The sequence below is a fragment of the Stegostoma tigrinum genome, chromosome 38 (genome assembly GCF_030684315.1).
Source record: "Stegostoma tigrinum isolate sSteTig4 chromosome 38, sSteTig4.hap1, whole genome shotgun sequence".
Taxonomy (NCBI): Eukaryota; Metazoa; Chordata; class Chondrichthyes; order Orectolobiformes; family Stegostomatidae; genus Stegostoma; species Stegostoma tigrinum.
In genome coordinates this window covers 22,382,086-22,395,301 of record NC_081391.1, presented here as the reverse complement: position 1 = coordinate 22,395,301, position 13,216 = coordinate 22,382,086, and the positions used below count along the sequence as shown (strand labels likewise).

The window sequence follows — 13,216 nt, the reverse complement described above, 5'->3', positions numbered from 1 at the left end:
AAATAGTTCTTTCTCAGTGATTTAACCGTTCAGCACCCCTTTGCAACTTCCTGGCCCTATCTGCATTTCTTCCTGTGCGCCTAAACCATGTTTTAGGAATCACCTCTCTGTCCTGTCCCATCTGAGTGGTTTCTTGGAATGATAATAACTTCATTCAGGATGTCAGACGGCGAAGATCTAGGAAAATGATTCACCACATCCTGTTTCTTTGACATGTTGCATTGTTCCAATTCCCATTTGCAAATAAATGAGAAACAGAAAGCCCTGTGTAAATATGATCCCTCCTCAACCAGTTTGAGTCTCTCAAGCAGCAAAATATAAGAAAAGGAAAATTGCACAGATTTGTTAGGGTGCTGAATGAGGCCATTTGGCCCATCGTGTCTGAGTGTTCCAACCGAGTGCCAATCACCAGCTCAGAGTCAGTCCCTGGACTCAGGAGATTCTAATCTCCGGGCTGTATTTGTCGGCCAGGGCTTTCCTGATTGGCCCAGGGGAACAACCCCAATCAAGGACCTCATATTCAACAAGATCCACCTCATTCCAATTACTACAAACCACACCCTACCCACCTACCCCACCTCATGAACTTTGGGGATATAGGCCTGGTCTCTCTCTTGTAGCTTTCCCTGCAATGTTTTTGCCCCAGGTCCAGTTCCTGTGACTCGGACACAGGCAGCGGGTATAAGACTGAAGCCCATCTCTAGTGTCCAGAGCATCTCGGGAGAATTTCCTTCTCTTCTTCCAACAGCAACGGTATTGAGGCTACAGAGATAATGGGAACTGCAGATGCTGGAGAATTCCAAGATAATAAAATGTGCGGCTGGATGAACACAGCAGGCCATCAAGACTCCATCAAGACTGAACTGCAGAACAAGTCTCCCTCATTACTGACCCTCCAACAGTGCCCGCTCCCTCAGTACTGACCCTCCGACAGTGCCCGCTCCCTCGGCACTGACCCTCCGACAGTGCAGCGCTCCCTCGGCACTGACCCTCCGACAGCGCGGCACTCCATCAGTACTGACCCTCCGACAGCGCGGCGCTCCCTCGGCACTGACCCTCCGACAGCGCGGCGCCCCCTCGGCACTGACCCTCCGACAGCGCGGCGCCCCCTCGGCACTGACCCTCCGACAGCGCGGCGCTGCCTCGGCACTGACCCTCCGACAGTGCACACTCCCTTAGCCCTGTCCCTCTGACAGTGCCGCGCTCCCTTGGGATTATAGTGCAAATGTTCGCCTGTCCAAGTCTCAGGGATCAGTTTTGGAGTTTGCTTCTTTTGAGCCAGTGGAACCTCCCGGCAACAGACCATGAGGCAGTGTGAAGGGACAGTGGAATAGTTCTGATAATGAAGAATCCAGGGACCATCCTGAATGGGGGTCTGCATTCACCCTGCCTTCTGCCTCCTGCCCCACCTCTCAATCAGTGCTAAAACACTGGGCATCACCCTTGTGGAGCCTTGCTGCACAGAAATGGCTGTTGCATTTATCTGTTGAGTGGAGTATTTTGAAGTGCAGTGAGGTATGAACGAATGGCAAAGACTTTCTTTGTGAATTGGTGTCTCTTCCAAACATGGTCCTGGTCTATATGCAACTGTCAGCTGCCACTCTGAGGCAGACAATATGATAACAGTCTCAGACTGAGCTGGTCCCTTTGTGGATGGGTCTCACAGACGCACGTAGCCCTCAGTCCATGGAAACTCCTTGTCCTCAGTGGTCCGTATATGTAACATGATACCTGCACAGCATTCCTATCAACACTGTGGAACAGGAGTGTTTCTCCCACTTTGTAGTCTCAGTGGAAAGGCACGCTTGCCCTGGCAATGTGCCCTTGCCCTCTGATCCTCGCTAGTCCTAGGCGCCCCTCAGTATTCACTCCCACTTCCCGTTCAGTGAGGATGAAGACCAGTCACCCAAATTATCGAGACAAAACTTATACGTTTATGCTACGTCCAACGTAAATAACGTCCAGTTGAACCTATCAGACATGAAGACAGAGTAACGGAGACGTTGATAGTTCCCAGTCAGAGATAGTTTTGAGATATCAAAATCCCATCCTTTGTGAGCACAGTCCCCATGCAGAGGAGAGTGTTGTCAGCAAACAGTAAGATGAGGAAGGAAGAAAACAGGCTAGCCGTTCCCTTTTCAGCAAACCTTGCACCAAATAACTCAAAATTCCTGCAAATAAAAGAAGGAGTACAAATTAGTTTGAAGTTAATTTCTCTTTCCTCTCCTCTTCGAAATCTTTTCCCCACCTCTGACCTCAAAGGGCCTGACTCCTGTGAAATCAAACACAAAAGTTCCTTTGACCTTCCGTCTTCGTATCGCATAACTGCGGAGAGCGTCTCTCCCACTCATCGCTGCAGGGCGGGTAGAGATTACAGATATGGGTGCCTACCTGAGGAAGATAGTTTAAAGTTTGATGTAAGAAATGGAAGGAGGGATCTAGTGACCTGAAGAGTCGAGGGGCGTATGCACCTGGTCTCGGATGGCAGCCAATGATAGACTGCGCTCAGGGAGCTGGCAATCAGCATTGGCTTTCTGTTTGGGATATCAGCAGGCCTTTCTTTGAAAGCCATCACTGACTCACTAATGTCAGCTTGCCTTGTCCAGCTCACTTGCTGCTGAATCCCTTATCTGTGCCTTCACTGCTATAAGTGTCACTGCTCCAACAATCCTGACTGGTCTCCCACATTCTGCCCTCCAAGAGGTCATTCTAAACTCCAACGCCTTTAGCTCCACTCATACCAAGCCTCTTCTGTTCACTCATCTATATGGACACATCCGGTCAAGTGTTATTAAAATTCTCACCCTTAATTGTTTTCCTATCTCTGCATGAATTTGCCCCTCCTAATCTCTGCAATTGACCTCCAACCCTCTGAGAATTTTGTCCTCCTCTGATTCCCACCTCATGTGTATCGTCAATTTGGCATTGACAACAATGCCTTAAGCTGCCTGGGTCCCACGGTCTGGGGTTTCCTCCCTGAACCTCCCTGCCTGTCTAACTCGTGTTCATTATTTTGTGAGAACCCGTATAACCTACCTCTTAACAGATGCCCTAACATCTCCTTCTGGGGCTCAGTGTCAAACTCTTTTATATTAATGCCTGTGTGAACACTTTGGGATGTTTAATAGCCAATACCTTTTCAAAACATTGTTTTTTTATCCCCAAACATGTGTTGGAGAGTTGCCTTTTTGAAAGCCTGACTCAATGCTGTTAGGGAGGGCGTTATAAAGTTGTAGAGTCGCACAGCACAGCAACAGATCCTTTCGTCTAACCAGTCCATGCCAATTATGTTCCCAAACTAAACTATTTCCACGGCTTCCAAATGCCTCCAAACCTTTCCTATTTGTGTACTTATCCAAAAGTCTTTAAACATTGTAACTGTACCCACATCCACCACTTCCTCTGGCAGTTCATTTCACACACAAACCACACTCTGTGTTAAGAGGTTGTCCCTCAGGTCTTTGATAAATCTTTCCCCTCTCACCTTAAAAACATGACCCCTTGTCTTGAAATGCCCCGCTGTAGGGAAAAGACCCTCATTATTCACCTTATCTATGCCCCTCATGATTTTATAAACCTCAATAAGATCACCCCTCAAACTCTTGTGCTAGAGTGATAAAAGTCTCAGCCTTACCAGCCTATTTTTATACATCAAACCCTCTATTTTCAGCAGTATCCTTTCCCTCTCCAGTTTATTAATGTCCTCCCTATAACAGAGCGACCAGAACTGCACACAGTTCTCCAGGAGGCCTCACCAATGTCCTTTACAACCTCAGCACGACGTCCCAACTCCTATACTCAGTGGTCTGAGCAATGAAGGCAAGAGTGCGAAATACTTTCTTACCCACCCTGTCTATATGAGACACAAATTTCAAAGATCTATGTACCTGAACCCTTGGGCCTCTCTGTACTACAATAGTACTCAGGGCCCCACTCCTAATCATATAACCCCTGCCCTTGTTTGTATTACCAAAATAGGGCAAAGGTTTAAGGTGAGAAGGGAGAGCTACGAAAGGATGCAAAGGGGCAATTTTTTTCACACAGGGGATGGTGAGTGTCTGGAATAGGCTGCCAGAGGTAGTGGTGGAAGTGAATACGACTTTGTCATTTAAGAATCATTTGGCCATGCACATGGAAGGGGTAGATATGGAGGGGGTAGATATGGAGGGACATGGACCAAAGGCAAGCAAATGGGACGAGATAAATTGTGAAAAGTAGGCAGTATGGACAAACTGGGCTGAAGGGCCTATTTCTACGCTGTAAACCTCTATGACTCTAAAATGCAATACCTCGCTTGTGTCAAGTTGCAGGATTTTGAAGCAGTGATAGTGAAGGAACGGCAGTAAATTTCAAAATCAGGACAGTGGGGGCTTGGAGGGGAACCTGCAGTGGATGCTGTGATGTAGGAAATGCATCAGAAAGTGCCTACACAGCAAGATCCCATAAACAGCAAGGTGTCAATGACAAAATTATTATTTTGGTTGAGGGATAACCATTGGACAAGAAGCCAGGGAGCACTCCCTTTTGTGTCTGACTGAAGACACAGACGTTATCATTGCTAAATCTCCCTGCCAGCTTTAACTCGAATAAAATCTGAAAGAACTGCGAATGCTATAAATCAGGAACAAAAGCAGACATTGACGGAAAAGCTCAGCAGTTCTGGCAGCATCTGTGGAGAGAACTGAGGAAAGGACCCGAAGCGTTAACTCTGATTTCTCTCCACAGATGCTGCCGCACCTCCTGAGTTTTTCCAGCAATTTCTGTTTTAACCGCCAGCTTTAACTTCCTGCTCAGGTGTTGCTATGACAACTGCGCCCACCCAGTCGTGTGAGTGTGAAAGTTGAGCATATTTACACACGGTTTCCAGAGATTTGTAAGAGGTTTTTCAAAATCACACAATGGAATGCTATTTAATAGCTTGGCACCGATTCAAAGCCACAAGCTAGATCCTGGAATCTAAAATGAGTGGATTTGAATTTAGTCCAGAATAGCAACATTCTGTACATTAATATTCCTACACAAGCCTAAAGGTTTGTTCCATATGAGTCTGACAAACCCACACCCTGAATGCATTGCGCATATTCCTTCATGTGCACTCTGATGAACTATCACTGAACTCATAACTTTAACTCTGTTATTCTCTCTCTGCAGATCTGCGGAGTTTCTCCAGCACCTTTTGCCTTTGACCCCCAATATGTTTACAAACTCATGCATTGGTGAAGGAGTACAGATCAAACTTGAGTTCCTGGAATCACAGAATTGTCGTGGTGCAGGAGGAGACCTGCAGAATATTTCCCGAGTGAACAGTTCTCAGAACTGGGGAAAGGTCACTCGAGCTGAAACATTAACTGATTTCTCTCCACAGATGCTGCCACAGCTGCTGAGCTTTTCCAGCAATTTCTGTTTTCACTCCGGTTCATTCGCCTGCCTTTATCCTCACAACGCTGTACCTCGATTGTCTTCATACCATCATCCAACACCTTCCTCAATGTCTATGTTAAAACTGCCTCCACATACTTCCAGACATAATGGGAACTGCAGATGCTGGAGAATCCAAGATAATAAAATGTGAGGCTGGATGAACACAGCAGGCCAAGCAGCATCTCAGGAGCACAAAAGCTGACGTTTCGGGCCTAGACCCTTCATCAGAGAGGGGGATGGGGAGAGGGAATTGGACTAAATAGGGAGAGAGGGGGAGGCGGACCGAAGATGGAGAGAAAAGAAGATAGGTGGAGAGGAGAGTATAGGTGAGGAGGTAAGGAGGGGATAGGTCAGTCCAGGGAAGACGGACAGGTCAAGGAGGTGGGATGAGGTTAGTAGGTAGATGGGGGTGCGGCTTGGGATGGGAGGAAGGGATGGGTGAGAGGAAGCACAGGTTAGGGAGGCAGAGACAGGTTGGACTGGTTTTGGGATGCAGTGGGTGGAGGGGAAGAGCTGGGCTGGTTTAGGGATGCGGTGGGGGGAGGGGAGATTTTGAAACTGGTGAAGCCCACATTGATACCATTAGGCTGCAGGGTTCCCAGGCGGAATATGGGTTGCTGTTCCTGCAACCTTCGGGTGGCATCATTGTGGCACTGCAGGAGGCCCATGATGGACATGTCATCTAAAGAATGGGAGGGGGAGTGGAAATGGTTTGCGACTGGGAGGTGCAGTTGTTTGTTGCGAACTGAGCGGAGGTGTTCTGCAAAGCGGTCCCCAAGCTTCCGCTTGGTTTCCCCAATGTAGAGGAAGCCACACCGGGTACAGTGGATGCAGTGTACCACATTGGCAGATGTGCAGGTGAATCTCTGGACTGACCTATCCCCTCCCTACCTCCCCACCTATACTCTCTCCACCTATCTTCTTTTCTCTCCATCTTCGGTCCGCCTCCCCCTCTCTCCCTATTTATTCCAGAACCGTCACCCCATCCCCCTCTCTGATGAAGGGTCCAGGCCCGAAACGTCAGCTTTTGTGCTCCTGAGATGCTGCTTGGCCTGCTGTGTTCATCCAGCCTCACATTTTATTATCCACATACTTCCAGGCAGTTTAGTCCCGAACTGAACTATCCACTGAGTGAAACAATGTTTCCTCACATTGCTTTGTCATGACTTAAGTAGGAATCGTGTACAGTGTCAATAAACTGTGTGCCAATATTCCACAAAATATAACAATATGTGTAAAACTACAATTAGACCATCAAAGTGACGCCATTTTCGACAGGGGATCAGAATAGTAATGTGTTGTTTTTGATCAATGCTGACTTGATTGAGGCACAGAGGCATGTACAGCATGGAAACAGACCCTTTAGTCCAACTCGGCCATGCCAATCAGATACCCTAAACTAATCCAGTCCCGTTTGCCAGCATTTGCCCCATATCCCTCTAATCAGTCCTATTCACGTTCCCATCCAGATGCCTTTTAAATGTTGTAATTGTACCAGCCTCCAACACTTCCTCTGGCAGCTCACTCCATACACACATCACCCTCTGTCTGAAAAAGTTGCCCCTGAGGCCGCTTTTAAATCTTTTCCCTCTCACCATAAACCCATGCCCTTCTAGTTTTGGATTCCCCTACCCTGGGAAAAAAAATCCTGGGCTATTCACCCTATCCATGCTCCTCATGATTTTACAAACGTCTAAAAGGTCAACCCTCAGCCTCTGATGATCCTGCCTATTCAGGTCAAACGCTTCAAATCACACAACATCTTTGTAAATCTCTACTGCACTCTTTGAATTTTAACAATATCTTCCGTACAGCAGGGAGACCAGAACTGAATGCAATATTACAAAAGTAGCCTGACTAATGTCCTGAGATAATGGGGACTGCAGATGCTGGAGAATCCAAGATAACAAAGTGTGGAGCTGGATGAACACAGCAGGCCAAGCAGCATCTCAGGAGCACAAAAGCTGACATTTCGGGCCTAGACCCTTCATCAATGTCCTGTGCAGCCTCAATATGACCTCCCAACTCCTATAGTCAGTACACTGACCAATAAAGGCAAGTATACCAAACACCTTATTCACTATCCTGTCTACCTGCAGGTCCACTTTCAATGAACTATGAACCTGCATCTCAGGTCTCTTTGTCCAGCTTTGATGGGCTGAAGGGCCTTTTTCTTTCTTTGCTGTAGACTTCTATGATTTTTTGACTCATTTGTCTGACTGACTGCTGTTCAGAACATAAGCAATTCACACCAAGGTTTATTATGCACAGAAAATAGCTCGATGGTAACACTCTTAACTTCGACAAAGGAGAGAAAAGATTACCAAAGTACTACTGTGCAACTTAATCTGCATCCCTTGAAAACCCCCAAATAGACACCCACTTATTTATATTTAAGACTGGTAGCAAGACAGAGGTATTATTGATGGAAATTTTCTGTAGATAGGGAAGAAAATTCAGAAGATCAAATGACAAGAAAGTGTTGAAGTGTCCCTCACAGCTCCTTTTAATATTGGGCACATTGTTATCTGTAAAGTGATTGCTGTTCTTCATTTTCACAGTTGATCCATTAAAAAAGGTAGATTTTTTTTATCAAAATACAACCTTTTAATCATTAAAATCTGAAAGAACTGCGGATGCTGTAAGTCAGGGCAACAAAATTGCCGGAAAAGCTCAGCAGGTCTGGCAGCCTCTGTGAAAGTACAAACAGAGTTAACGTTTCGTGTCTGATGACCCTTCCTCAGAACAGTTCTGAGGAAGGGTCACCGGACCCGAAACGTTAATTCTGTTTTTCCCTTCACAGAAGCTGCCAGACCTGCTGATCTTTTCCGGCAATTTTGTTTTTGTTCCTTTTAACCTTTCTCAGTTTTCCGCGTTTTCCCCGACATGGGCTGACAAAGGGGTGGAGAGGAAGGTTCTCTGGCTGCCCTGTGGCTCAACCAATCCAATGGTAGTCGTCATTCTATCTTTCCCTTTTACTCAAAGACCCCCCTGTGTCTCAAACTATCCTCCTCACTGCCTTCAGATTGTCCTACACAGTTAAAAAATAACTTTTTTTAAATCAAGTTGTGAAATTATCCACTTACATCAGTGGATAATGGAAGTCAGACTTCCATTTCAATATCTTAAGAAAAGTATATGGTCCCTTACAGCATGAGCTTCTTTTGCGAATTAAATCTGTGTTCTCTCGTTTTTGATCCTTTTACGAGCAGGAATAGAATCCCCTATTTACTCCATCCAGGCCCCTCACGACCCTGAAAACTATCAAATCTCCTAGCCTCCCCTTTTCCAGGTTAGCATAGTAGCTCAGTGGTTAGCACTGCTACTTGACAGTGCCAGGGATCCAGGTTTGATTCTAGCCTTGGGTGATCATCTGTGTGGAGTTTGCACGTTCTCCCCTTGACGGCGTGGGATCGCTCCAGTTTCCTCCCACAGTCCAACAATGTGCAGGATAGGGTGGATTGGCCGTGCTAAATTGGCCTGCAGTGCCCAGGGATATGCAGGTTAGGGTAGATTGGCCAATGGGAAATTGTTCCGTAGTGCCCAGGGATGTGCAGGTTAGGTTGGATTGGCCGTGCTAAACTGCCCCAGGGATTGTAGACTGGGTGGGTTAGCCATGGGAAATGCAAGGATAGGGCAGGGCACTAGGTCTGGATGGGATGCTCTTTGGAAGGTTGGTGCAGACACAATGGGCTGAATGGCCTGCTTTTCGCACTGTAAGGATTCTACAATTCTCTGTGTGTGATATGCAGCCATCTATCATTGGGTGTGATGACCAATCATTTGTTCCCAAACTGTAGTCATGGAGTAAGAATCACATGAGGGGCCCTAAACTGCGTCCTTGGCCTTTGGGATTAGCTCTTTGCTGCTTACGGTCACTGTCTTATTTCAACAACCTATCATATCTATTGTCTCCCATTCTAATTCCCTGTAACCAAGACCAGTGGACCACTCTCTCTTCCTTCCCCCCTCCCTGTGATGACCACCACAGACTCTAAAAGAGTGGGTAACAGTCTCATCTCTCACTGAGTAGACCCAAGGGCCAACTCCAGAGGCTGGAGTTCAGATTCTGAGTGTTCTGCACCGTCAGAAGCGAGTGTCTTTAGTAAGATGCTTGGACAAGCCCTGTTTAAAGATCACGCGGCACTATTCCAGAGGCAGGAGAGCCCTCTGCGGTGACCTGGCCAACATTCAGTTCAACAGACAGGCTGGTCATTCCCACGATGTTGCTTGTGGGCATTGGCCAAGCTCAGGTCGGCTGGCACATCCACATCTGTGTCTCAGAAAGCATTTCCTTGAAACACTCAGAAAAGTTGTGAAAGACGCTATCTAAAGGCAGTTCCTACCTGGCACCCCCAGCCCCCCAGGAATGTGACTGAACCTCATTAACCACGACTTCTCCTGGGTCGCAAGAGAAAACCACACACCCCCTCCAGACCCCTGGTGAACCCTTACCCTCCCATCAGCTAGGGGTAGGAGGAGGTCAATCAATCTCTAGAACCTGCTCCTCCATTCAATAAGATCGTGGCTGATCTCACCTAGAAACAGGACTTACCTGGGTCACTCAATCCTTAGCCATTCCTTGTAGGCCACGAGATCACGTTCAGGGTGGGAGGAGTCCCACAAAGCGTAGGAGGAGGACAGGGGGGAGTCGGATGAGGATGAGTCAGAGGGGGAGGACTCAGAGGGTGACACACTGACTGGCGCTGAGGTGACAGATGGCAGGGAGTCTCCAGCTTCTGGCTCCCTCAGCAGCAGCTCCAACCTCCGGATATAGTCACTCGCTGACCGCAGTGTGTCTACTTTGCTCATCCTCTTGCCTGCCCCATGCTGGGGCACATGCCGCTGCAGGTTGGCAAAGCCCAGGTTGACCAGTCGCACCCGGTCCCTCTCCCGCGCGTTGCGCCGGTCGCCAGCATCAGGGGCACTGCGACGCCGCCGTGGCCGAATAGCCAGTCTTGCCCTCCTCTTCAGGCTGCTCGGGCCCTCCGTCCCTGGCTCCACATCTGTGCCGCTCGGCATCCTAGGGGATAGCCGCTCTGGACAGAGCAGCCTGAATGGGCTCTGCCACAGAGGAGAACTCGTCCTGGAGTGAGAGGCTGCCAGAGGCAGAGATCTGGTTTTACAACCTTGGATCCACGCCCTCCCATCGAACCAGCCCCAACCTGCCCATCCCATTCAGCTTTCACTCTCTCACTCTGTCTGAAACCTTCATCAGAAATATCCTCCCTGTAGTTACACGTGTGCTTTTAACTCTTGCTGTGCCCCTGCTCTCAATCTTTATCTATAACATCCAGTACGCTTCCAGGAACATGTGTGGAATCTGATGGAATACTCCCCACTTGCCTTGCGATCCTTAAACAAGAAAGAATCGAATCATTCTCTCTGGACATCACCATCACCGAATTCACCACCTCTAACATCCTAGGGAGAGCGTTACCATTGACCAGAAACTCAATGAACTAGCCATAGGAATACAATTGCTACAGGTCAGAGGCTGGAAATATTGCAGTGAGGAACTCACCCCCTGACTCCCCAGAGTCTGTCTACAATTGACAAGGCACAAGTCAGGAGTGTGATGGAATACTCCCCGCTTCCTGGATGGGGGCAGCCCCAACAACACTCAAGAAGCTTGACACCATCCAGGACAAAGCAGCCGCTTGATTGGCTCCACATCCACAAGCATCCACTCCCTCTGTACAATCTACAGGATAGACTGCAGAAATTGATCAACATTCTTTTTTTTATTATTTATTTGTGGGATGTGGGTATCATCGGCTGGACCAGCGTTTATTGCCCATCGTTAGTTGCCCCTTGAGAAGCTGGTGGCGAGCTGCATCTTGAACTACTACAGTCCAGATGTTGATCTCACCTAGACACAGGACTTACCTGGGTCACTCAAGCCATTCCTTGTAGGCCACGAGATCACGTTCAGAATGGGAGGAGTCCCCCAAAGTGTAGGAGGAGGAGAGGGGGGAGTCGGATGAGGATGAGTCGGGGGGGGGGACTTTGTTGACTCACAATGCAATTAGAGAGGGTATTCATCAGATACGAGGAGACAATACACAAAATCTGTCTTAAATTAAATGACTATAAACGTGGTCCTCAGAACTGCCTGGAACAGTGCAACAATTATAATTAATTAGACAAACCAAACAGAACATTTCTGTTGAGGGAGATCAAAGTTAACATAGCAGAGATTCCTCCTGAGATTGTACTTATCTACCGAGAGTTGATTCACGTTTCCAGCCTTTAAATTTTCCCGATCCGGGTTGAAATCAAATGAAAAGGATGTGAATTTACTGACCTTAAAATTCAAAGCGGTTCATTTGAATGATTGAGTGTTGGGAATTTGTTGGGTTCTGTCAGGCTAGAAGGTTACTTGTTTGATTATTCGAGACTTTTGAATCCTATCTGGTCTATTGCCTCCATTTCTTCCAACCATTTATGGGATCTGGGGGTACCTGGCTGGGCCAGGATTTACTGCCCACACCTAATGAGGAAGGATGGGAGAGTTCCCTTCTTGAACCATTGCAGACCTTGATCAATGTTCCCTCCAAGCTGTGTAATCACACAACCACTAGTCCATGAACATTGATGGGCGTCCACTTCCAGACACTATTACCACACATTCCCAGTTTTCATCCTTACAGTCTGTTGTTTTTAGCTTCCTGGCTCCTAAGCTTTGGAATTTCCTCCCTACACCTCTCTGTCCCACTCTCCTGTTTTAAAACACTCCTTGACGAAGCTTCAGCCCATCTGTCCCACATCTCCTCAGGTTGGTGGGATTATCAAATTTTGTCACGCACCAACAGGTTCATGAAAATCTTCTACCCCGCTGTTATTAGATTTTTGAATGGACCCTCTCAAATTTTAAATTTAATGTTGACTTTGCTGTTTGTGCACCTTCTCTACAGCCATAAGCTTTTACTCCTCACTTTAATCTCTTACCCTCATGCATGGTACTGCGCACAAAAGAAAACTTTTCACAGTTCCTAGGTACACATGATAGTAATAAATCAAAACACATCTTGTGAGGCATAATGGAATGTAGCTTCTCAGAGGTGCTATGTAAATGCGAGTTGTTGCTGTTTCATTGGTGTCTGCACACCTTGGGTGAAGAATGTGTCAGTCCAAAACACAGCAGAACACCTCAGAAATGGTCTACAGCCGGATATTGATCCTTTGGTTCAAGAGTGGACTAATTACAAAGAGGGTAATTCATACGTACACAATTCATATGTACCTTGCCTTCTATCCCACACACACAGACACATGTTCACATAGACACACACAGATACAGACACGCACACATGAAAACAGACACACACACACACACATACACAGGTGCATACACACATACATGCAAATACAGATACACACACATGCACACATAGACACACACGGATACACCCACGCACAGACAGACACAGAAACACACACAAGAAAACATGCATGCACGCCACCAGAAATACATATTAACACAAGAAACAGATACATGCACACACACAAACACACACACACACACACACACAATGCAAACGCGCACACACATATGCACACACACAAAATGCAAACACACACGCACACATACGCGCACACACACGAAATGCAAAACACACACGCACACAAGAAACACAAACACACATGCACACGCACACAAGAAACACAAACACACGCACACGCGCACGCACACACACACACACCCAAGAAACACATATACACACATGAGAAACACCTGTGAACACTCCATACTCACAAACACATAATCATACAAACACAGAGTTGGCCAGCA

At 47.2% G+C, this 13,216-nt stretch overlaps 1 protein-coding gene across 2 annotated transcripts in view; it reads right to left on the bottom strand.

Moving 5' to 3' along the window:
• LOC125447187 (achaete-scute homolog 2-like) overlaps positions 1-10,502 on the bottom strand; it is a 75,184-nt gene extending 64,682 nt beyond the window's left edge. Inside the window, exons 1-2 of one of the 2 annotated variants that reach the window (XM_059640553.1) lie at positions 9,977-10,502; positions 963-2,171 (exon numbers count right to left, since the gene is read on the bottom strand). In XM_059640553.1, coding sequence (XP_059496536.1) covers positions 9,982-10,443 — 462 coding nt within the window. In that variant the 5' untranslated portion in view covers positions 10,444-10,502 and the 3' untranslated portion in view covers positions 963-2,171; positions 9,977-9,981. Of the gene's footprint in view, positions 1-962; positions 2,172-9,976 lie in introns of those variants that run through there. The other variant, XM_048521393.1, reaches the window with a different exon arrangement.
• Positions 10,503-13,216: the final 2,714 nt, after the last annotated feature.